Genomic DNA, 25,956 nt, shown 5'->3' on the forward strand with positions numbered 1-25,956 from the left:
GTTTTAGAAAAAAAATTCAAAAATCGGCATACGTTGGCTAAAACGTCAAGGTGTGACCGGGCCTTAAGTGCATAATTGGTTAACATTTCATCTTGAAGTTCGAATGGCACATGATATCAAAAGTTTATAATAGATGTATATTTAGTCGGAACATTAATCATATGTTTGCAGAGGAGCTTATTTCGAATTTTCAAACAGGGATAAAGAGAATAAATATTACTAATTTTGATGATCAGTGTAGTATGTTTATGATTTTCATGTCTGTCAATCTGTGATTCTGTTGACTATGAAAACGATGAAAACGAGGCTGAATCTGATGATGAAAATCTCGACACTGCTTGCAGAACAACTGGAGCGCATCGAGGAGGGACTGGATCAAATAAACAAGGATATGAAAGAGGCAGAAAAGAATCTTTCGGACCTGGGAAAATGTTGTGGTCTTTGCAGCTGCCCTTGTGACAAGTAAGTCGTCCGTCAGGTAGCGTAAGGCACTCATGTGTAAAAATGATTTCCCGCATTTTGCGTCTGTCATCTTGCCAAATCTTTGTGCCGAATATAAAATTGGTCTCGGAGTGTTAAAGCCAACTTTGTTTCAATGCCTTGAACCTGCCCTTTCCTCCCCCAACCTCCTTCTCCAATAAGGAACACAGCAAGCCTTCTCCGGCACTAGCCTTCACGATCAAGATTAGTTTTCCATTCTCCCTTTCCAATAGTTGGTTTTCCTTAATCTGTTTCAGTGGGAACAATAGGTTTTTGTCTTTTTTTTCATCATTTCATTTTTTCATCAACTTCAATTCCCCCCAATCATGGTGTGAAACCACAGTCAATAAGGAGTCGCTTACTGAATGTGTTATGGATGCAATAATACCTGGTTTGTCGTTCCATCACATACATGACCTTACGCTCCACAGTCCACAGGACTACATAAGGGACGACCTTACTCTGCACAGTCCATTCCACTCACACACTCCACTATCCACTGTCCACTGTCCACTGCACAGTCCACTGCTGGCCCATTCATTTAGCAGACTAACACCATTGCCACATATTGATATTTATAGCACAGGTGATTCTGTTTTGTTCAAGAATGCAAATATTTCCAACACTTTGGTTTAAAGTCCAAAATAATGCCCATATTTTCACCTGATGTCTCAACGACATGTACTTTTGCCTATCTGCCATATTGAGTGATAAAATAAGTGATAGGTTCGAGTTGGTTATGACATTGGAACATCAGTTGTAACAGCTCGGTATTGTTTTTATAAGATTTCAAATCGAATAAAAATGACACAAGATTTGATAACAGCATGATGAATGGAAAGGAATTTGACTTCCATTGTGATGAAATGCAAGGAGAACGTAACAAAAGGAAACAATTGGTCTTGCAGTTTGTTGTTTCAAGAAAGTTTTTCATAACTTTAAAATAAATAAATAATTTTCACCCTTTTATTACTGTAAGAGTGAAGGTTGGTTATTGATTAAAAAAATTGTTTTTCAAACAATAGGCTCTAAGGATCAAACAATAGGATCCAAGTGATTGTAAGACTCCATCCAATGATTGTAAAACTCAAGTCTCAGACTTGGACAAAATAGCAAGAGACTTTTGTTTGAGTTGGACTTGGACGTGGATGCAGATTGGAATGTAAAGCCTGCCAGATTAAAATTGGAAACCAAGGATTCGGATTTAATATTAAGGTCAATAATATACGGAACACCCCTTATATAGATTGTATGTATTTATTAATGAACAAAGAAAGCTCTTGTAAGTTTATACAGACAGGTGAGAAAAAAGGTACCTTCTCTGAAAGCCTTGACCATATAATTGGTGATGAAAACTGCAGACAAAAAGGCCTAATTTGTACACTTTAACCCCTGGAGGCATTCACAAAGATTAACCAGGCCTAATTGTATGGGAATGGCATTTCCATAAACTGGGTAACAGATGGATGGCAAAAAAAAATCTCCATCAGTTAACCATTCCTTTGTTGGTAAAGTGGATGGACCTCAACCAAGTGCTGAGATCAACTTTTTGACAAATATGCGGGCACATTCTGCATCTCGCTCCACAAAATATTCAGACGTACTGTATCATCAGAAGGCCTGTGTGTACTCGCACCTCGATCATTCGCTCATTCGCCGTCATTGTTTTACCTCTCAAGATCACCAATGATCTTTCATGGCATGTTGCCATGAAAACAATCACTCGATTGTCAATGATCCATTGGAATTGTGGGAAATGAAAATTGAAAAAAATGCATAGATAAATAAGTGGCAGATTATACCTTCATAAATGGGCAAAGCATACAAACTCGTGAAACATGTGGCTGCTAATTATTTCTTGGGCACACAGAATCAAAAACTTTGAAGCAGGCGATGCTTATAAGAAGGTGTGGGGGAAGAAGGATGATGGAGTGGTGTCCAGCCAGCCGGCCCGTGTGACGGACGAACGCGAGCAGATGGCTATGAGTGGTGGTTACATCCGCAGGTAAGGGCATCCTTAGGGCAGGGCATCTTGGTGAATATTTAGTGTGCTTTAAAGATTAAATGAAAATCCAGTAATTTGAACCTTGTATGGAGTTACCCCGTTAAGACTGGACTATCAATCTACACGACACATTCACAAAAGTCACAGAGACTCTGCCACCTCAATTCATCATACATTTTTTGCACCGCTCTCTTCCCAAGACTAGCAATGGATGATGGAAATTCTACTTTTACATTATGGAATTTCTCTCTTGAATCACAGAGCAAGTTCAACAGCCTGAAAAGTATGTAATATATATTTTTTATAAGGACTGCGTGCGTGCGTGTTTGAACCGGGTGAGAGAGATGCCTCGTGCGTTTCACGGTGCATGCCGTAGCGGCCTGCCTATTTTTCCCCTTCCCCTCGCACCCTGGGTAAGCGGAATAACGAAGAACAATTGAATTTCAATTGAATGTTATATTTTGAATCGGAAAACGAACCTGCACTTTAGCTTTGAATTCATCCCAATCGCACATGTGAGATGTTTTTAAAAGTGCATACCCTGTCTGCCTGTCTGGCAGTCAAACAAAATTGAAAATAATTCCAAACAGGAAACTTACTGTTTTTAGCGACGTCATAGAGAACACAAACAACAGGCACAAATATGTAACGTGTTGAATAAGGTGGTGTAAAAGACGCTGCATCAACTGTCGTAAACTTCTGGAATTTTTCTTCTGCAACCTTTAAAATCCTTATTTTGTTTAAATTAAATTACATACGTGAACACTGTATAACACAAATCACCTTTTTGGCACTTTCAAAACCCTTCCATTTAGCAGGACTTGGACGAACCTTGGGAGGAAGCAAACCAAATTAAAACCCCACAATTGGGAGGAAGCAAACCAAAATGTTTCCTGCTTGGGAGGAAGCAAACCAAAATGTTTCCTGCTTGGGAGGAAACAAACCAAAATGTTTCCTGCTTGAGAGGAAGCAAACCAAAATGTTTCCTGCTTGGGAGGAAGCAAACCAAAATGTTTCCTGCTTGGGAGGAAGCAAACCAAAATGTTTCCTGCTTGGGAGGAAGCAAACCAAAATGATTCCTGCTTGGGAGGAAGCAAACCAAAATGTTTCCTGTTTGAGAGGAAGGAAACCAAAATGTTTTCTGCTTGGGAGGAAGCAAACAAAAATGATTCCTGCTTGGGAGGAAGCAAACCAAAATGTTTCCTGCTTGGGAGGAAGCAAACCAAAATGTTTCCTGCTTGGGAGGAAGCAAACCAAAATGTTTCCTGCTTGGGAGGAAGCAAACCAAAATGTTTCCTGCTTGGGAGGAAGCAAACCAAAATGTTTCCTGCTTGGGAGGAAACAAACCAAAATGTTTCCTGCTTGGGAGGAAACAAACCAAAATGTTTCCTGCTTGGGAGGAAGCAAACCAAAATGTTTACTGCTTGGGAGGAAGCAAACCAAAACGTTTCCTGCTTGGGAGGAAGCAAACCAAAATGTTTCCTGCTTGGGAGGAAACAAACCAAAATGTTTCCTGCTTGGGAGGAAGCAAACCAAAACGTTTCCTGCTTGGGAGGAAGCAAACCAAAATGTTTCCTGCTTGGGAGGAAGCAAACCAAAATGTTTCCTGCTTGGGAGGAAGCAAACCAAAATGTTTCCTGCTTGGGAGGAAGCAAACCAAAATGTTTCCTGCTTGGGAGGAAGCAAACCAAAATGTTTCCTGCTTGGGAGGAAGCAAACCAAAATGTTTCCTGCTTGGGAGGAAGCAAACCAAAATAAAAACCCACATATATTTTGGCATTTTATGTCATCACGACCAATCAAATTGCCGCTCGTAGACCTTACCCATGTCCTTGATTCTCAATACTAATAGACCGACTAAGATTGGTCTAAACTAATATATAGCACAATATTTCAAAAAGTTGTGGACGGATTCGGATGAAACTTGGTGGACAGCTTGGGTGTGTGACCATGACAAATTGGTTAGGTCTTGGTGAAGATCCGGATCCGGATCCGGATCTGGATACGAGAATTATTTAATTTCTAAAGTGATTCTTCATTAATCGGGCCGAAAACGAGATAGTACTGTATAGCATGGTATTTCAAAACTGTATTGGGCCCGATATGTTCTCGTGGATCAGGCATTACGTGGTGGAGGTGTGCGCTCTACCGAGTGCCCTTCTAGTTTGTTTGCATCTTCATGCAGTATTTCTGTGTCTGTTTTGTTTTGGACAACTTTGCCTTCGAAATAAATAGGTAACTAAATGTCTATTTATTTCCTAAGACCTGCATGGATATGCCTGGTGTTGACTTAATGGTTAGTCGTTGGGCTTGGGATTCTATGATCCTCAGTTCAAATCCCACTTTTCTCTTGAATTAATGCCAGGTGGGGTTGACTCGACCTGTCATCCTTCTGAGATCGGCAAAATGAGTGCCGGCATGCTGGTATCCTGTGTCGGAGTGGCGACCCGTCCAGGATTGTGCCCAATAGCCAAGGAGATTTGCTTAAGCAGAACCAACGCTCTGTACAGAGTATGGTCCAAACCTGCATGCATGTCTGTTTCTGGCATCCCGACCACAAAAACCGTTTTGACTTTGTTAATAACCCTGGAGAGAAAATGACTTAAAACGGGAGGTAACTCGTGCGTTGAGACGTGATCATTTAATTGCAAAGTACCTTTAACTGCTTTAGGTGCTTTGTGCCAAATTCGGTCTTGGGAGGCCATCCTTGAGGTGAACAACCTTGGTGCGTGTGTGATTCCTGCCAAACATTGCTTGCAGTTTTGGGTGGTAGCCATGCAAGTGACATAGGTGTGTGTGTGTGTGTGTGTGTGTGTGTGTGTGTGTGTGTGTGTGTGTGTGTGTGTGCTGGTGCTGACAGGCTGGCCGAAAGGTATGTTCACTTGCTTCTAAGCCCTTTAGCCTGGGTTTGAATCCCGACCCGGCTAATAACTGTCATCCCAGTGTTCCACAGGCAGGGCGATTCATAAATGTGTATGCCGTCTCTTGGATGGACGTTAAACTGAGTCCCATCCGTCACATTATTTGGTAGACGTTAAAGATACCACAATGTTCTTCATGAAGAGTAGGTGAGCTATCAACGGCACCCTGAACAAATTCCAAATTCCTGCCCTAACTACTACTGGGAGAGGGATGGCAAACTTCCTAGTATGACCCCAGAACAAGACACTGCTTCGGCAGAACCAACGCTCTGTAACAGAGTATAGTACATCATATCAGATATATGTTTGTGTAGATACATACACATACTGCCTTCCAATTGGGTGATGTGAGATCACCAGAAATGAATCCAAGAAACGCCGAGTGGGGACGTTCTGTACTCACTCGCAACTGGTTCACAGTGAGGTGTGGTTGGGAGGTTGGGATTCATTAATTTGAAATTTGCTTCTGTTGGAGGATCATCCTGTGGCTCAAAAAGACACAACGACTTGCTTTTATAGCAACACGTTTAATAAACAATGGGGATGGGGATACAGTAATATATCGTGAATAATATTACACAGAGAGAGAGAGAGAGAGACCCCATCAACATACTTAACTTGACGGAGATGATTCCACGGCTAGACTTAGACTATTCTTACATGGGCAGGTTTACAGGACAAACGGGAGAGTTGACAGAAATGGGTGGTGTTGGTGTGTGTGGTCTTTCCTGATGGGAAGTGTCAGGAGGCGCAATGCAGGCTGGTCTTGCAAGTTAGCAGAGACTCGAAGGACACTTTGCAGTAGGTTTGACCTTCAGACCTTACTCCATGGGTTTGGCATGTCAATTCTGGCGTGTCTCCTCTGGATTGTCTTCTCCCCAATGCTGGCATCTGCCTGCGTCTCTCACCTGTGATTGGAGGGAATAGCCGATCAGCTCTCACCTAATCAACTAAACCCAGGTGGCTAGGATTATATAAATAATTGACAACTCTCACACTCCTCCAGCTGAAGAAGCTGCATAAAGTAACCAAAGAAGGTCTACACAAGGTAAGCGCTTTGCAGTTTCCAACCCTTCCCAGAGTTCCTCCACAACAATACATAGTACACACATGAGAATTCCAATGCTACATACCCCCTCAGCCACCGGACCAGTTTCATTGCTTATTGGCAAATCATCAGTGGTAGCATAGATTTGGTCATGTGATTCGGTCACGTGATTCGGCAGCCATATTGTTTTTTTCACAAAACCTTCAAAAATCTTCTCTGAAATGGCTGAACAGATTGTGGTGAAACTTTACAGGAATGATCACCGATCCATGAGGAACAAAATATTCACAGATATGACATCATAGGTCACATGGTTTGGCAGCCATATTGGATTTACCCAAAAACCAATAAAAAAATATTTTTCTCCAGAATGGCTGGACAGATTGAGGGGAAACTTCACACAAATGTTCCCCAAGCCATGGGTGTACAAGTTTATTAAGGAATAATTGATAGGTCATATGGTTTGGCAGCCATATTGGATTGAAGAAAAATATTTAAAAATGTTTTCTCTGGAACCGCTTAATTAATCGACGTGAAACTTCACAATTATGATCTAGTAATAATAGGGAATACACGATTGAAATTTCAACTTGATCGGATGCATGGTGTGGCAGCCAGAGTTATTTCATTTTCTTGATCTGGGTTCTTTTTGATTTTTTTTTTTGAATAAGGATCACTTGGCTGTGGCTGGATGTGTTTGAGGGTAGAGGAGTAGCAGCAGAAATGTGAATCCTATCCAGGTTCCTCCTGATGACTTCATCTTTGCTTTTTGCTTGTTTGGGTTCCTACTGATGACTCCATTGCAGGACTGTACCGATTTTGTCTTCCATTTGATTTGAATTGAATTTATTTTAATCCCATTCGAAATTCAATTGAATAATAATAAAAAATGGCATGGGTCAGGGTAGGTGTCCAATCAAAGCGGGGTTACATCAAAGCTGGACGTCTTGGTGCCTGGTCATCACTGCCAGCAGTTATAAAGTGGTACTTCTTATTATTTCATTTATTACCTCCATCACGGAAGGTGAAGGAGGTTATGTTTTCACCCCTTTCCATCTGTTTGTCCGTTTGTTACTTGGTGTGAATTTTTTTTTACCAAGTATGTTGGTCTGCAGCATTTGTCTGTTTGTTTGTCTGTCATACGATTTTTAGCCACAGTTTTCAAGCAATCGTTTGAAACTGTTTTTGTGTATAGGTGACTGGCCAAGGATGGCATCGCCCAATTTTGGTGAACATCCGAATCCGGATCCAGATCTGAGAAATTTTTAAAGTGATTCTTCACCATTGAGAGATCAGGCCAAAAACGATATATAGCACAATATCTCAAAAAGTTATGGAAGGATTCACACAAAACTTGGTGGACAGGTTGGGTGCGCCACTGGGAAGAGGTGATTCAATTTTGGTGAAGATGCGAATCCAGATCTGGATACAAGAGTTATTAACCTCCTCCATCGAAGATCGGAGGTTACTGTTTTCACCCCTTTCTGTTTGTTTGTTTGTTTGTTTGTGAACAGTATTACGGAAAAACTCCTCGACGGATTTCGACGAAACTTGGTGGGGGGGATTAGGTATGGTCCAAGGATCATGCCATTAGATTTTCGACTTGGTCCAAAATCCAATATGGCCGCAATGGTGGCCATTTTGAAAAAATATTAGAAATTTTTTTTTTGCATTTCTACATGTTTTAAGTGATTTCCAACCCCCCCTCCCCCCCCAAAAAAAATTGTTTGAGAAAAAAAAAATTTTTGCAACTTTTTTTTCAACAAAATTTCGATTTTTTTTTTTTGCATTTCTACATGTTAGTAGTGATTTCCAACAAAAAACATGCCAAAATTATAATTGCGGCTGATTTTGGAACTTCAGGTGGATATACCCACGTAAAATCAATTTGTCTCAAGGAATCCAGCAAGTTATGACGAATGAATTGAGTATGTAAAAGTTAAAAGTAAAAGGGAAAGTTGCAAACTATAACTCTGTGAGCACTGTTGACGTCAAATTGAATGAATAGGATATCAGGTTCACTTGAGTGACCTAGCAGTATTGGTGACGGAGGTTTTGCACTCTACCGAGTGCTCCCCCTCGAGTTAACCTCCGCCATCGAAGATGGATGGAGGTTACTGTTTTCACGCCTGTCTGTCTGTTTGTTTGTTTGTTTGTTTGTGAACAGTATTGCGGAAAAACTTCTGGACGGATTTCGACGAAACTTGGTGGGGGATTTAGGTATGGTCCAAGGATCATGCTATTAGATTTTGGACTTGGTGCAAAGTCCAATATGGCCGCTATGGCGGCCATTTTGAAAAAATATTTGAATTTTTGTTTTTGTATTTCTACATGTTTTAAGTGATTTTCAACCAAAAAAAAAAAATTATTGGAAAAAAAAAACAAAATTTTGCAACTTTTTTCAAAAAAATCGATTTTATTTGAAAAATATTTGAATTCTTTTTTGCATTTCTACATGTTTTAAGTGATTTCCAACCCCCCCCCCCCCAAAAAAATTTGTTAGAGAAAAAAAAAACAAATTTTGCACTTTTTTTTTCAAAAACATTTCGATTTTTTTTTTGGCATTTCTACATGCGCGTCGATCTAGTTTAGTTTATTCAATCGTGGTTCAGTAGAGTCTGATCCGTTTTGACCTACAATGAATAGGATATCAGGTTCACTTGAGTGACCCAGCAGTATTGGCGGCGGAGGTTTTGCACTCTACTGAGTACTCCCCCTCTAGTTTAATTTTTAATGATTCTTCACCAGTGAGAGATGTGCCTTAAAATGATATAGCACGATATCTTAAAAAGTTGAGGACGGATTCGGATGAAACTTGGTGGACAGGTTGGGTGCCTCCCAAGGACTAATTGTTTCGATTTTGGAGAAGATCCACATCCGGATCCAGATACAAGAATTATTTAATTTTTTAAGTGATTCTTCACCATTGAGAGATCGGGCCAAAAACTATATATAGCATGATATTTGAAAAATGTATTGGACCGGATACGTTCTTGTGGATCAGGCATTGAGTGGCGGAGGTATGCGCTCTACCAAGTGCCCTTCTCGTGAATTATGTAACAATCCAGTAAACAAACGCCACCCAAAATACACCACACAAAACAAGTATCGGCGAGGGTCTGCAATCTCTGATTGCTCTTTTCCTTGCTTATTTATATTTTCATTTATGGACACTTTCTGATGGTTCTGTGATTTTTTTTTCTCCCAGTGTATCAGCTTTGATGTCCATCGGCACACAGAATTACCATGCTTCCCCATTGTCTCGGGTCACCCACCTGCATTTGATGTCTAATTTTTTTTCATTTATTTATATTTTCATTTATGAATGTATTCCGACAGTTCTATGATTTTTCTCCTGGTGTATCGGCTTTGATGTCCATTCGCAAACAAAATTACTGTGCTTCCCCATTGTCTCGGGTCACTCACCTGCATTTTTTCTTTATTTTTTTCTGGTGTACTGGCTTTGATGTCCATTCGATCGATCCATTCCATCCATTGGGACCAGACTCTGTACAGAGCGTCGGTGCTGCCGAAGCAATCTCTTGGGCTATTGGGCACAATCCTGGATGGGTCGCCATTCTGACACAGCATAGTCGAATGACGGAATCCCATCGGCATGCAAAATTTCAGCTTTCTTTATCACTCGGTAGATACCTATCTTTAATATCAATCAGTGAGTCAGTCAGGCAGTGAATCAGTGGTTAGAAGGAGCTTTGTATATTAAAGCTGGCTGGTGATCTCCTGACTGGTGATGCTGCAAACCTCCTGAGTGGTATTCAGCAGGGTAGAGACAATGTGCTCACATGACAGGTGACACTTGTTGCTGGCAGGTCGTGCAGCAAGCGTTGTGGTGGGACTCAATTTGTGCCCTGTGACCTCGTCAGGTTATGGGCTTTGATTCAGTTATATTCGTGAGCCTAATATGGTCACAAATAAACGATCAGTAGTATGTTGTCCTGATGAGCCCACAATGGCGAAATCTAGATCGACATCTCTACTTTTGTCTATTCGTGACCATATGCTTTAAATCTCGGTCTGTAAAGACTTGAGTGCCATACGGAAGAATGGCTCACGTACTGAGCAAGACGCTTGCCAGTGGCTCTGAGTTGGGTTGTGAGAGACGGACCTCAAAGCTTCGCCTCGTGTATGCAAACCACCCCCTCCCCCCCCCCCCCGCCTCGTGCAGCCATTTGTGTCTCCATCGTTCCGCCATGCCGTGCCCCATCCCTCCAGCACGTGTTATAATCTCCGAGAATCAACGTGTCCACCTCAGAATAAGGAACCGCTCAGCTCTGGGCTGCCGGTGTTAACCGCCCGTCACCACAATTTGGGTCGGGGGATTAACCTGGACTGCCAGCACTGTGTCAAATATATATATATATAATTCCAGCAATGTGTGTGTGTGTCTGTGTGTGTGTCTGTGTGTGTGTCTGTGTGTGTGTCTGTGTGTGTGTCTGTGTGTCCGTCTGTGTGTGTCTTTGTGTGTGTGTGTCTGTGTGTGTGTCTGTGTGTGTGCGTGTCTGTGTGTGTGTGCATGTCTGTGTGTGTGTGTGTGTGTGTCTGTGTGTGTGTCCGTGTGTGTGTGTCCGTGTGTGTGTCTGTGTGTCCGTGTGTGTGTCTGTCTGTGTGTGTGTGTCTATGTGTGTGTGTGTGTGTGTGTGTGTGTCTATGTGTGTGTGTGTCTGTGTGTGTGTCTGTGTGTGTGTCTGTGACTGCTGTTTCTCGACAACCACTGGTCCGATCAAATTGAAACATGCCAGATATATTGCTGGGGACCTGAGTATGTGCCTTTTCAAGGTTTGATATTAATCGGACAAGCGGTTGCCAAGTTATGGCCATTTTTTTTTTACCAAATCAATGACAAGACACGTTTCTGCGTAGGCGTGGCCGACGGGGAAGAGAACCTCAGCTGCATTCCCCATTACGGGTTACAACGTACGGACTTCTGGATCGTGATGACTTAGTGTATTCTAATAATTTCTCGATTTCTTATGCGCATTTATAGATAAACACAATGCCCCAATCCAGTCGTCGTTTTCAAGAGTGAAGGAACGGACTGTGTGTTTGTTTGAAAAAAAATATTTTTTTTTTGCACGTACGGCCACGTACGTGTTTTTTTTTTCCCTTTTTTCTCTTCTCTTCTCTTTGTGTTTTTCCTTGTGATGACATTGCGAAAAGGCAAAATACGTTGGCACACACGAGAGCGAAGGAATGGCCTGTGTGGTTGTTTCTGGCAAGCGGTTTGAAAGTTTTTTTTTCATTATTATTATTTTTTTTTTTGCACATACGGCCACGTACGTACGGGCACATACTAGTATATATCAATCATTCTAACCACTGACTCACCTCTTCTTCTTCTTGCGTGTGGCAGCTTGGGTGCCAGGTAGCTATCATTTTGTTTGAATGTGATGATGTCACGCCACTGATGCTGTGCTCCTATACCAGTACACTGGCACTCATTTCACCAACCTCGGAAAGATGGCAGGCTGAGTCAACCTCACCTGGTGTTAATTCAGCGGCCAACAGGGCTTCAACTCAGGAGACAAAGACCCCAAGCCAGCCAACCTAACCATGAAGCCAACACCAGGCGTACCGATTCACCTACTGATATTAAAGATCGGTAACTTCCAGGTGATGTAGAAAGCTGAAATTTTGCCTAACGATGGACATCGAAGCCGATGCACCGGGAAAAGTTACAGAACCGTTGGAAAGCATCCACAAATAAAAATATGAGTAAATGAAAATAAATAAATGAAAAATCAAATGCAGGTGTGCGACCTGAGATCATGGGGAAGCACGGTTCGTTATTGCTTACAACTTGTAAGCATACCCCGCTCATATATACGTATACGTTAGTATATACATCCATCTCTCTATCATTCCAGCAGTGTGTTTGTGTGTGTGTGTGTGTGTCTGTGTGTGTGTGTGTGTGTCTGTGTGTGTCTGTGTGTGTGTGTGTGTGTGTGTGTGTGTGTGTGTGTGTGTGTGTGTGTGTGTGTGTCTGTGACCGCTGTTTCTCGACAACCACTGGTCCAATCTAATTAAAACTTGCCAGGTATATTGCTGGGGTCCTGTGGATGTGCCTTTTCAAGGTTTGATATTAATCGGACAAGTGGTTCCCAAGTTATGGCCATTTATTTACCAAACCAATGACAGGACACGTTGCTGTGTAGGCGTGGCCGATGGGGAAACGGCGCCTTAATTACCAATGACAGGACACGTTGCTTGGCGTTTTGCACCCACAGTATCTATCTTCTATCTATCTATAATTCCAGCAATCTCTGTTTGTTTGCCTTTCAAAAGGTTTGAAATTAATGGGACAAGTGATTCCCAAGTTATGGTCAAGTTAGAGCGCGTTCCCCATTACGGGTTACAACGTACGGATTTCCGGATAGTGATGACTTACTGTATCTATCTATAATTTCTCAATTTGTTATGCGCATTTATAGATAAACACAATGCCCCAATCCAGTCATTGTTTACAAGAGCAAAGGTACGGCCTGTGTGGTTGTTTGAAAAAAATTTTTTCGCACGTACGGGCACGCGAGAGCGAAGGAACGGCCTGTGTGGTTGTTGTTTCTGGCACGCGGTTTGGAAGTTTTATTTTTGCACGCACGGCCACGCAGGTATGGGCATGCACGTATGGGCATGCACTAGTATATCCAAGAACCATTCCTTTTTGAAAATTTCACAATCGAACGATGACAGAAGAAATAACCTTACCAATATTGTAAATGTCGTTGTTTACTTTGGAGTCCGAAACATTATACTTTAGAGTCCGATGGTTTGGCCAAATTCTTCAGACTTCAAGCCACAGTTTCCCCTTTCAAGGTGCTTGTTTTCTGCAAGCAGCATTACCTCAAGTGGTCGAATCCACCAAGGGGAAGAAAAATCTTTGAAGTTCCATCTTAATAGATGGTTCAGACATAACTGGAAAGAAATTTCTCCAATTGAAAGTAAAGTGCTCATTATGTTGTGTTTCTGTACTTGTAGAGTGACCGACGATGCCAGAGAGAATGAAATGGATGACAACTTGGAGCAAGTGAGTGGCCTAATTGGAAACCTGCGGCACATGGCTGTCGACATGGGCAATGAGATTGACACACAAAACCAACAGATCAACCGCATTACAGACATGGTGAGATTCTGATTATATGTTTTAAATATTCCATTCTGGTATGTATGTGTCTATGTATCTATGTATATGTATATGTATATATATATATATATATATATATATATATATATATATATATATATATATATATATATATATATATATATATATATATATATATATATATTGCAAATTGTAGCATCTGTCCATACATTCGTCTGTCTCCTGTTTATGGCGGCCCTTTCCTGCGCTGCGTTTGAAATACTCAACATTCACTTTTGAAATGATGACAGAACAGTCATGAATAATGTCGATGCGAAATTGTATTTCACTTGTTGGATATTCTACACTCTTTTTAGACAAATTCAACCACCTCCACCAAATGTTGCAACACCGTTTTGGGGTGGGCGGTATAAGTATCTCAGAGCTCTGGCCCTGAGTGAAACAAAGAATGTAACACAATTAACATTTTTAAAGTCCGTGAAATTATTTAAATAGATGGATTAACTTAAACTTTTCCCGTCACAGTGGATGGGTACTTTTGCTTGTATATGTACATATACACAGAATACCCGATTACCTTTTTTGGTTTTGAACCTGTCATTGACGTGCTCAACCCTTCTTAGGCAACCATGAACGAGGCCCGGATTAAGGAGGCAAACGACCGTGCCAACAAACTGCTCTGAAGGTGGCCGCGCAGATGCTGGGGAGGTGCAAGCCAGAGATGTTTCACCGCCTTGCCCTCAACATGCAACTCCCAGCTTCAGCGCAGTCTGTAGAGTAGGCAACAGTTAATGCCAGTCATCGCAAGGCTGGCTCCCCTCTCTCAAGATTCCCTGTGTCTCAATAGAGCTTTTATCAGTAGCGGACGTTTTTGCCTCAAAGTTTCTGTCTTTGTCTCATCTTTGTGCAGCGCATGGCAGCACCTTTCTCAGTTTGAAAGGAAGGAAAGCGCCGGGTCAACTTCAGTGCCTCAGCATGTGACGATTGAAATCAGAACACCCACCAGGTGGTGTTGCAGACAGAAAGTTGGCTCTTATTATTTCGAATCTCGAAGCTATTGAGTGGTGCAAGTGTCCTAATGGTAAATATTGTCATCATGCCACTTGTCTGTTGTCCTCGCATGCAGTAAAGTGTCAACGTGTTGCATTATACCGCTGCCACGTCATGGTCATTGGCTTGCAAAACAACTTGAACTTGAGAGTTTGCAAAGCTTTTATTCCTCAGTGCACAAAGCAAACATAAATTGGTCTCGACACTAACACACAAGTGATCATACAGAAGACCCACTGGGGTAATGAAAACGACGGCAAACTTACAAGGACGTTCGTAGCAATTACTCTGATTTGGATACTCCCACGCCGGGCACCATTTATTGAGACCAAATAAGCAACATGATGGACTCGAGGCAGGTATTGCGCACGTCTGATTATACAAGTAATTAGTAAAATTTCCAAAATGCTGATTTGTTCTTGAAAGTGAAATGTAAGCAAGATCAAATAACCAAATGTTTGGTGCAATCAGTGCCTTTGGCACAAACCAGTGCAGTCTTCTTTATAGACCTTTAGAACTCCACAAACATTCACAAAATGCAAAAGCACTCATGATGTCTATCAAGTGGGAATTTGAAAGAAAAACAAACAACTCCAAAATCATTTGAACGGAGTGTCCGTGTTGACGGAGGTCTTCATGCTGCAGTGGGATAAATAGGCTGCTCAAGGCAAGTCCTTTACATGGCTGTTTAACCATTAATATTGCTCAAAAGCTGGATAGTTGTTGCACACGAAGGTATTTTTGCAACTCTACCAGACTACTTTACATGCATATTTCCTTCACCAGACAAATGTGTCAGCACCAAGTCTTTGCAAATAAGTCAGGATGACAGACAGGTCAGTGTTGCCATGATCGAGTTGTAATGACCAAAGTAAGTAAAAGCAAGCATTCTACAAATGGGACCAAAATAAACATTAACTTCTACCTTTTACCTTTTTGGGGCAATACAACAGTGTAAATGTCCAACTTTTACATCTTGACCTTAATCAAAATTTAGAAATGCATGACTTGCTGATTTTTCTTTTCCAAGGAGACTAGTTTTAAACGAATCGACTGTATACGCCAAGGCCTCCTTATGAACCGCGATATTTATAATTCTCCGATAAAGCCATCGATTGTTCCATTACCCACGGCCTTTGTGTAAAGTGTGAAAAGTTTGCTTCCTTGGAAACGTGTGGCGTCAGCAAATGGTCATGGACAAGCAAGTTACATTCAGCATATGCAAGTTAAAACTTCTCAAGCTCTTCCATGCGAACTTGCGGATCACTCAAATCAAAAGCAAGCCAAATGAAACGGAGGGAATTTATGTTTTACACAAAAGTTGCAGAAAGGTATGAATTTCTATCCGCCAGAATCAAACAGAAAGTTATTGTGCTGAAACGTCCCAAAACTTCTTGAGCCAACATAAAGATAAGAAATCTGTTTTAGCTAATGGCTGTCATTGTGGGAGTTTTTTTTCTTGTTGGGATAAAGTGATAATCGCATCATTTCAGTAAAATGAAAAAAAAAATGAATTTTTTTTTTTGGGATTATCCGCTAACAAAGGAACACTGCTGTATATCAGTGCATTAATTAATTATTTTATTTGCAGGTGTTGTTTTGAGGTTGGGTTCAATTCCTACCTTGGAACGAGCATCTGTTTTACGATTCAATTAAAGCATTACATCGTAAAACAGATGTTCATGACCACTTCCCAAGTGTTACCAAAGCTCAATTTTTTTTGAGTGTGGTGACATCAATGAAATACCTTCATGATAAACTGAATTTGCACGATTGGCATCGACACAAAATGCAGTAATAACGAACATTGGTCATCAAGTGACCTGGCCATTAATCTCGGAACAATACGTCTACATAATCTTCTCCAAGCGTATCGCTTCGTTTCATTGGAAGTAGAAGTAGTCACGCTAGTTGATGGAAATTTTTTTATTTATTTTTTTACAACATCGAAGCTCACGCAACAGCGAGGAGATGGAGGATATGAACTGACGGTAGGTAGGGCAGTGGGCGGATATAATATGCAAGAGATTGAACGAACTGGAAAATAGGAGACAAAGGAGGACACAGTAACCTGCAAGGAAGAGGGTTCGCTTCGAAAGGGTTAATGGGGGGAGAAAAGATCATGGATGGGGAAAAAGATCACATGAGATGGTTGGTGCACGGCTTGTTTGAAACCCTGTAGGGAAGAGTAAGATTGAGCTATTCATCGAGTAGGATGGATAAAGAGTACGAAGACGGTTCACCATTTATCCTAAAACCACGAGCTTTGAGCGTGACCTGATGATGGGTGCACAATTTCCAAATGGCATCCATAGACACGTGCATCTCATTATGCCCAAACGTGGGAATGCCATTTAAAACTACCAACAGCAAAAGTGTAAAAATGGAGGTTTTGTGAATAACAAGCATACGTATGGTGTAACATTTATTTATTGTATCAGATTAAATGATATTTGATTCCATTTTCTTTCTTCAACCCTGTAAATGTCAAAGTCTCTCTCTTCTCTCTTCTCTCTTCTCTCTTCTCTCTTCTCTCTTCTCTCTTCTCTCTTCTCTCTTCTCTCTTCTCTCTTCTCTCTTCTCTCTTCTCTCTTCTCTCTTCTCTCTTCTCTCTTCTCTCTTCTCTCTTCTCTCTTCTCTCTCGTTTTTGTCGCAAATTTAGACTTCTCTACCCATTTCTTCTCTCCCACTACTCCCTGACCGCCCCCCCCCCTCAAAAGGAAATAATAATAAAAAACTCGCATGCTGAATAAGCTTTCATTCTTTGGGATTGCTTAAACCTAATAACCCAGAGCACTATGCATGAAACTTTAAATGTATGAAATGCTCAAGATGGCTCCAAGGCATTTCAATTTTTTTTTCCTGAATGTATTTCATGTCAAGAATGACCAATGTTGCAATAAAATAAAGTCTATTGAAAAATAAAATGCCTCTGCTTTGTTTTTACATCAATTACAAGTGTTAAACTGTGAAATGCAACTTTTGCTCGGAATGCATTGAAATAATGATGAGCGAGCTGTACTCTTTACAGAGTAATGGTGCTGCCGATGCAGTTCCTTGGCAGGATTATGCTTGGTGATTTGCCATTGATTTCCCAACACTCATTTTTAACGTCCACCAAGCAATGCTGGTAGACAGAACAACAAGCTTAACACACACACACACACACACACACACACACACACACACACACACACACACACACACACACACACACACACACACACACACCCTTGAGGCTGCTAGTTGCATCATTGGTTGGGGACTCGGCTGTGCCAAAAATATTGGCACCTTTACACTTTACAAATATTGGCACCTCTAACTTGATCGCTTTGGACGCTTAAAACTCGGTTGTCGAAATTCTGGTAAAAATCGGATGTTTTGGAGATGTTTTAAGATTGTATAAAAAAATATTTCACTCGATGCTTCACGGGTCGTCACATGATGCAGCGCGCTCGAACAGACGTGGCGTTGATCACGTAAAGGTTTTCCGTGTGCGCGCTGACGGTGTCTTCGATAAAGATGGTGTTTAAAAGTCATTTTTTTATCCCAATAAAGGTTATCCTCGCATGCCTGACTCGCTGAGCCGTCGGATTATGTAAAGATTGGTGGTGGATGGCCGAATATTACGGTTTTGTGACTTTGATAAAATAATTGCGTGGAGAAATGGAGATTTTTGCTTCGGTCGACGTTACGATTTTTGATGGTTTGGTACAGAATCATCGTAGAAACTTCTGGTTTGTGTTGCTACCTTCTCCAGAGACAGCTTTTATTAGACAAGGTCAGAGGTCAAGTTGACGATTTCATAAGTACCAGTCTATGACTGCTTGTTTTTTGTTGCCCGATTTGAACGAAACTTGATACTACATACTGTCGCCGAATGGTGAGTAAGGTGGCCCTAAAATGTTTGCGCTATCATGTAACGTTTTGGCTGTATTTCAGGAACATACATACATACAAGATGAGAGTTTTAGTGATATACTAGCCGGAAGGCGACGATGGTTCGCAGGCATTATTGAACAATGCCACGATAGGTACAATTGAGTTAGTGGAAACTTTTGAGGAAGCCCTACTGTAAAAACCTATCTCTTCCGTCAAAATTGACCAAATCAAATCGGATTTTTTTATATGTTGTACTTATGGACATTACGCACAGCTTCTAGGAAATGAAACTGTGAGAAAAAAATAATAAATAAAAAAAAGTTCAAGTGGGCGTGGATCCGCCCACAAGGGGCGTGGGACGCCCCTCATACAAACAAGCCGGTAGGCGACATGGCTGCTCGCTCGAGATGGAAAGCTGGCCAACGCGACTAGCCGATATTCATGTACATGCTATCAATCAATTTAGCACAATAAATATGATTATCACAGCCCTCTTAGTTTGCGCCCAGAAACCTGCCTTTTGCAATTTCAGGCTTGTTTCCAAAGAGACTCTAACAAATGGCAGCCCTGGTAATTCCATTTATCTATTCGCTAAAGATTTTATTTTTTATATGATGCTGTTAGACATTCTCCTTGGGCACAAAAAAACAGGTCCCTCAGAGGTCCAGTTTCGGAGGTTTTGATTTTTTTTGTACAGTCCACAATAAGTGTACGATGTAGGATAAAGTATTTTAGCTGTTGCTAAGCAACGGAGGTGTGCATAGCAACCATTCATTTTTGTGTACATGCTCACCACATTGTACACATTTCACCCAAGTTTCATCAAAATCAGACTCTTTCTCTTAGAGATATTCGCAATTAACCGTTTCTGAAATGTTCGACATGTACTCGCCAAAACCTATCTCCTCAAATATTTTTTGTTAGGGCTGCAAATTGGCATGAAGGCAGCTAGATAGGTTGCACACAGAACTCTAAGCTTCGATTTTTCGATTTTTTTTTTGATTTTTTTTCGATTTTTTTTGACCACTTTAAAGGGCCGTTGCCATAGCCGGGTCTCATATTCAAAAGCACACGATTCCCAGAAATATTGGTCCTACCTACCAAATTTCATTGGAATCGGTTGAGTGGTTTCGCCCCGAGGCTTGACCAAAGTTTCGCAGACACAGACAGATGGAAATGTCCAGAATAAGGGTTCTCTAAGAGCAGCCAACTGACACAACTAAAATAGTGGTCACTGCTGGTGCCCGCGAACCAATTGATAGATATACATACATCTTCGAGGGACGAGCATGGCATGATGATTGCGAATCGGAACGTATTGTACACCACTCACTGTAGCAGATAACTTTGGCTGACCGGAGCATGAAAACGGTGAACGTTTCAATTGTGGGTGTAGTCAGGTCAGCTGTGCATTGAGCCAATGGGTGGAAGACACAGCTTGACCAATAAGGTGTGCTTGCCTTTGGCCACGTTATGATATGTCACGTGATACAGTGGGGAGAACAAGTATTTGATACACTGCCGATTTTGCAGGTTTTCCCACTTACAAAGCACGTAGAGGTCTGTAATTTTTATCATTGGTACACTTCAACTGTGAAAGACGGAATCTAAAACAAAAATCCTGAAAATCACATTGTATGATTTTTAAATAATTAATTTGCATTTTATTGCATGAAATAAGTACTTAATACATCAGAAAAACAGAACTTAATATTTGGTACAGAAACCTTTGTTTGCAATTACAGAGATCAGATGTTTCCTGTAGTTCTTAACCAGGTTTGCACAGACTGCAGCAGGGATTTTGGCCCACTCTTCCATACAGATCTTCTCCAGATCCTTCAGGTTTCGGGGCTGTCGCTGGGCAACACAGACTTCCAGCTCCCTCCAAAGATTTTCTATTGGGTTCAGGTCTGGAGACTGGCTAGGCCACTCCAGGACCTTGAGATGCTTGTTACGGAGCCACTCCTTAGTTGCCCTGGCTGTGTGTTTTGGGTCGTTGTCATGCTGGAAGACCCAGCCATGCCCCATCTTCAATGCTCTTGTTGAGGGAAGGAGGTTGTTGGCCAAGATCTCTCGATACATGGCCCCATCCATCCTCTCCTCTATATGATGCAGTCGTCCTGTCCCTTTTGCAGAAAAGCATCCCCAAAGAATGATGTTTCCACCTCCATGCTTCACGGTTGGGATGGTGTTCTTGGGGTTGTACTCTTCCTTCTTCTTCCTCCAAACATGGCGAGTGGAGTTTAAACCAAAAAGCTCTATTTTGGTCTCATCAGACCACATGACCTTCTCCCATTCCTCCTCTGGATCATCCAGATGGTCATTGGCAAACTTCAGACGGGCCTGGACATGCGCTGGCTTGAGCAGAGGGACCTTGCGGGTGCTGCAGGATTTTAATCCATGACGGCGTAGTGTGTTACTTATGGTTTTCTTTGATACTGTGGTCCCAGCTCTCTTCAGGTCATTGACCAGGTCCTGCCGTGTAGTTCTGGGCTGATCCCTCACCTTTCTCATGACAATTGAGGCTCCACGAGGTGAGATCTTGCATGAAGCCCCAGACCGAGGGAGATTGACTGTTATCTTGAACTTCTTCCATTTTCTAATAATTGCGCCAACAGTTCGTCAACCGAGAATTAACAGGGTCTATCTGACATTTCATTCAAATTTAGAAGAAGTCCATGTAGAAGGGCAACAGAGGAAACTCAGTAAGATTATTTTATGTAACCTTTATATGTACCTGTAATGTAGCACACGATATGAAAATAAAATGTTATGAAATAGCGGTAATTCCACTTTGAATTTTTGATTTCATTTTTCTCAAACTTTAAAAAAGTGTAGTTGGACCCTGTTAATTCTCGGTCGACGAGTTGTTGCCTTCTCACCAAGCTGCTTGCCTATTGTCCTGTAGCCCATCCCAGCCTTGTGCAAGTCTACAATTTTGTCCCTGATGTCCTCAGACAGCTCTCTGGTCTTGCCCATTGTGGAGAGGTTGGAGTCTGATTGATTGAGTGTGGACAGCTGTCTTTTATGCAGATAACGAGTTCAAACAGGTGCAGTTAATACAGATAATGAGTGGAGAATGGGAGGGCTTCTTAAAGACAAAACTAGCAGGTCTATGAGAGCCGGAATTCTTACTGGTTGGAAGGTGATCAAATACATATTTCATGCAATAAAATGTAAATTAATTATTTAAAAATCAAACAATTTGATTTTTCAGGATTTTTGTTTTAGATTCCGTCTTTCACAGTTGAAGAGTAACTATGATAAAAATTACAGACCTCTACGTGCTTTGTAAGTGGGAAAACCTGCAAAATCAGCAGTGTATCAAATACTTGTTCTCCAAATAACAAATACAAATTCCTTGCTCGCCCCTCCTGTACATAAAATAAAACCCTCGCTCGGTTGTAAATAAATGTGTTGTATAGAAATGTTCCCAGCTCGTTTTTGTGCTTTCTTTCGTTGGTCCAGCATGGCCCGCACCCTAGTTTAGCCAGGACGTTATTCTCCAACCGGTACGTGCTTGGCAGCATCTGATCTGGTATAAGCAAGTGCGTACCGCTGTTTGTGTTCCCCGGTAATTAGATCACGTGACCTTAAGGTAAACGGTATTAGACGGCGAACCCTAAGTCACGTATGCCTGGTGTTGGCTTAATGGTTAGGGTGGTGAGCTTTCGATCCTCGGGTCCTCAGTTCAAATCCTGCTCAGCTGTTGAATTAATACCAGGTGGGGTAAACTTGGCCTGTCATCCTTCCGAGGTCGGCAAAATGAGTGCCAGCATGTTGGTATCCTGTGTCGGAGTGGCGACCCGTCCAGGATTATGCCCAATAGCCAAGGAGACTGCTTAAGAAGCACCAACACTCTGCACAGAGTATGGTCCCAATCTCCTTCTAAGTCACGTGGTCGAGTTATTGGCATTCACGGTCGATTAGCGACCTGCCGTGTCACAAAGTTATTCGTGTGCGACGGTCTGCGATTCCGATAAGTATGGTGGGATCCTGAGGTAGTTCACCCCTCGTGGTCTTCGCCCCCGACCCCGGGTCCGCAACAATATTATAACAAACGAATTACTGTTGGAAGCTGTCTGGGGCTCAGCGACGATCCTGAAGAGAGTCCTCAACATAAAACTTCACAGCTTGCTCCATGAATCGTGACCCTTACTGAAATGAAGGTAGATGCTTTGAGCCCACCTTGGGAAGACTCCATTCCACATTCTGAAACACACATATGTACTTACCAATCAACAACACACACACACACAATGAGACCTGGTAGGTCTCTGTTACACCTCCTGATGAACCCCACCGACATGGGGAGATAGCAGGCAACAACCGTAACTCCCACATGTGTGTGTACACACACACACACACACACACACACACACCTTATAATGGAATACAAGACCCGTCACCTCACTGATGGAAATACCAATCTTTGCTGTGATGGCTACAATAGGGCAAGAAGAAAAAGGATTCCTGGGTGCAGGGATAAACAGATTTGCAAGTTGGCGTTTGCAGTTTCGCCACGTACTCATCAAAAACCTTCCTGCGAGTTCCCCGAATCCACCATAGTTCGGTTTATTGAAATCTGTTAATCCGTTCTCAAGTTATAACATGGCAGACAGACAGACCGACACGCCAAAATATGTTACATACATATATATTTTGATACATGTACATATATGTATACCAACAGGGTATGCTAACACATTGTGTAAGTATACAAACCGTGCTTCTCCATGGTCTCGGGTCCCTCAGTTGCATTTTGTTTTTTTTCATTTATTTAACGACGATTCTGTGATTTTTCCCTGTGTATGGCCTTCGATGTCCATTGACACGAAAAATTTCAGCTTTCTACGTCACCTGGAAGGTACCGATCTTTAATATTAGACAGTAGTTCGAAAGAGCTTTATACATTAGATAATTACAATCAACGCCCACTCTTCCCTATTCATGTAATCCTTATGACTGACACACTCACTGCTTTCCCTTTGCTGGTCCCATTCTTGAATTTAGGCATAGCCCTTGAAATTCTACAACTCTGTGCTCAAGCACAATCAGGTGGCTGGGCAATGACCCCCATTCCCCACCTCTGCTGTTCTCTACCCACCTGAGACCATGGGACCCATCTTAAGCATCTTCTCGCAGTTCCCAGCCACGTGGTGGGGCTCTCCCTGGCTTCCATCATGGATCCTTACCTTGGCACCCACGCTTTGTGTCCGCTTACTCGGTACCTGGGCTGAAGCTCAACTCAAGTCTAATTGCCCTCATTGCACCTTTAAGCCACTCAGGAGGCCCCACAGCTCAGTGCCTTATTATTCACTCTTGAGCTGCACTCCCAGCCCACAAACTACACATTTTGCACACCTTCTATAACTTTCCTTTTACTTCAATTCCCAGCATATTTGCAACTTCCTGTTCCAAAACCTCAAAATCTCCTTGTCTTACCTATCATTACACAGTGATTTCCTCCGAGTCGAGGGTGCTACTGCCTCACGATTAACTCCACACACTCCTCACACCGTATTGCATGCCAAAAATCTGGTCACTCATTCAAATATTCATTCACCCACATGAGCACTTTAACATTCATCCAAAATCCTGTTGGACCAAAAGAAGGGAGGAGGCAGAAGGCACATCCAAATGACATCTTCCAAATCTCAATCAATCCAAATCTCAACCCCATGTAATATTTCCAAAATCCAAAATTTCCCACACCTTTCGAGAATCCCCCAAAACACCAATATGCACACATAATTTAAACTTGTTTATTCCTGGTCTTATTGCTCCCTCTTTCTGCAAATTCCCTGTTCAGATGGGGAATGAGAAAGCAGCAGTGTACGATCAGCCCTTACATCTCGAGAGAAATCAGCTCCAGCTGAGTGAAGGCTCCATTTCAAACTCTCTCAGCTTGCCTCAACCACACCACGTCACCTCCTCCAAGCAGTCCAGCTGTCCTGACAGGCTCTCTACTATCATCTCCAGGAAGGGAAGACCCAGGCAGGGGACCAAGAGCAAGAGTCAGAGAGGAACAGGGCAACGGAACAACTTCACCAACTCAACTCAAACTTGCACTCCAACTGCCAAATCCACAGTGCCTTCTATAATGGTGGACAAGCTGGCGTTCTAGTTCTCTCACTCAGTTCTCAGGGGTTCTGATACAGGACTCTCTTAGTGGATTTGCTAACGTCATCCACAGTTCAGTATGGGCATAGCCCATTGGCCCCTATTGTTGTTGGGTAGAGCTGGCACCGACCCAAGGTCAGGTGGGGAACGATTGCTCATCATTGGACGAGTGGTAATTCTTCTACCAAGTGTTCCAATCAGTCCCACTCCACTGCCTCCCCAGATCAGCAATACTGGTTGGTTCAATGGGTTTGTGGTCAGCGTTCATCGATGGGCTTTTCCCTGCACTGCTTTTGCATGTGTGTAAGAAAATGCAAGAACAAAGGACATTTTAAGAGAGAAACAAGTCTGAAGACGACTATGGTTCACGAGCGGTATTTGACGATGTAGATTGTTTCAGAAGTCGAGGATGAGACAATGTGATAATGTTTGACCAAGTTATAAAAATGATCAACATGATGTGGTACGAGTGACAGGTTATTAGCTGCAAAATGTCGAAAACCCGGTTTCGTTTAACAACTTTAAAAATTTGACCTTTGCATAACCTTTAAAGGTCACAAAACAATGTTGTGGACATTAAAATAAGGAAACGGGCTACGTGCTATAGCTTATTGGAGTTAGTTCATCGAAGGTCGAAAACCCGGTTTGATTCCCACAACTTTGAAAATTTGACCTTTGTGAACTTTAAAGGTCAAAGGTCAAGGATTATGACCTTTGGTGCAAAACTTCCTCTGGAACATTCCAGGAACAATATAATGTCATATAGGCTATATGGCATTTCCCACTCCTCGGATTATCCATACTTTGATGAAATCAGCGTAAAAACAAACTTGAAGGGGGCGCCACGGGCAAGGTGTTCAAGATAGAGCAAAATGGTTTCAAGACTTTAGGTGGGGAATGACCTCAAGATTATGCATAAAATTTTTTGTCATCCGAGCTCTCAAAGTTTGGGCGGTCGTTTGATTTTTATGTCAAAATTCGCAATTTTCTAAGTACGTGACCTTGTGACCTTGACCTTAGGACGAAAATGAAAAACCGAGCTCCGTGGGGCTATGCAGGTGCCATTGGGCTAACCAAATACCGAAACCCCTGCCAGATTCGACAAACCCCCTAGGAGAAGATGCAAATTGAAATCGGCTACCCCCTAAAAACACAATTCGCAATTTTCTAAGTTCGTGACCTTGTGACCTTGACCTTGGGACGAAAATGAAAAATCGAGCTCCATGGGGCTATGCAGGTGCCATTGGGCCAACTAAATACCAAAACCCCTGTCAGATTCGACAAACCCCCTAGGAGAAGATGCTAATTGAAATCGGCTACCCCCTAA

At 42.1% G+C, this 25,956-nt stretch overlaps 1 protein-coding gene across 1 annotated transcript in view; it reads left to right on the forward strand.

Moving 5' to 3' along the window:
* SNAP25 (synaptosome associated protein 25) overlaps window positions 1-17,551 on the forward strand; it is a 70,380-nt gene extending 52,829 nt beyond the window's left edge. The window contains exons 5-8 of the mRNA XM_085858395.1: window positions 345-462; window positions 2,351-2,485; window positions 13,448-13,592; window positions 14,198-17,551. Coding sequence (XP_085714521.1) covers window positions 345-462; window positions 2,351-2,485; window positions 13,448-13,592; window positions 14,198-14,257 — 458 coding nt within the window. The 3' untranslated portion in view covers window positions 14,258-17,551. The remainder of the gene's footprint in view (window positions 1-344; window positions 463-2,350; window positions 2,486-13,447; window positions 13,593-14,197) is intronic.
* Window positions 17,552-25,956: the final 8,405 nt, after the last annotated feature.

This window comes from Eptatretus burgeri, chromosome 15, assembly GCF_056783735.1.
Source record: "Eptatretus burgeri isolate ZD-2024b chromosome 15, Ebu_testis_v1, whole genome shotgun sequence".
NCBI lineage: Eukaryota > Metazoa > Chordata > Myxini > Myxiniformes > Myxinidae > Eptatretus > Eptatretus burgeri.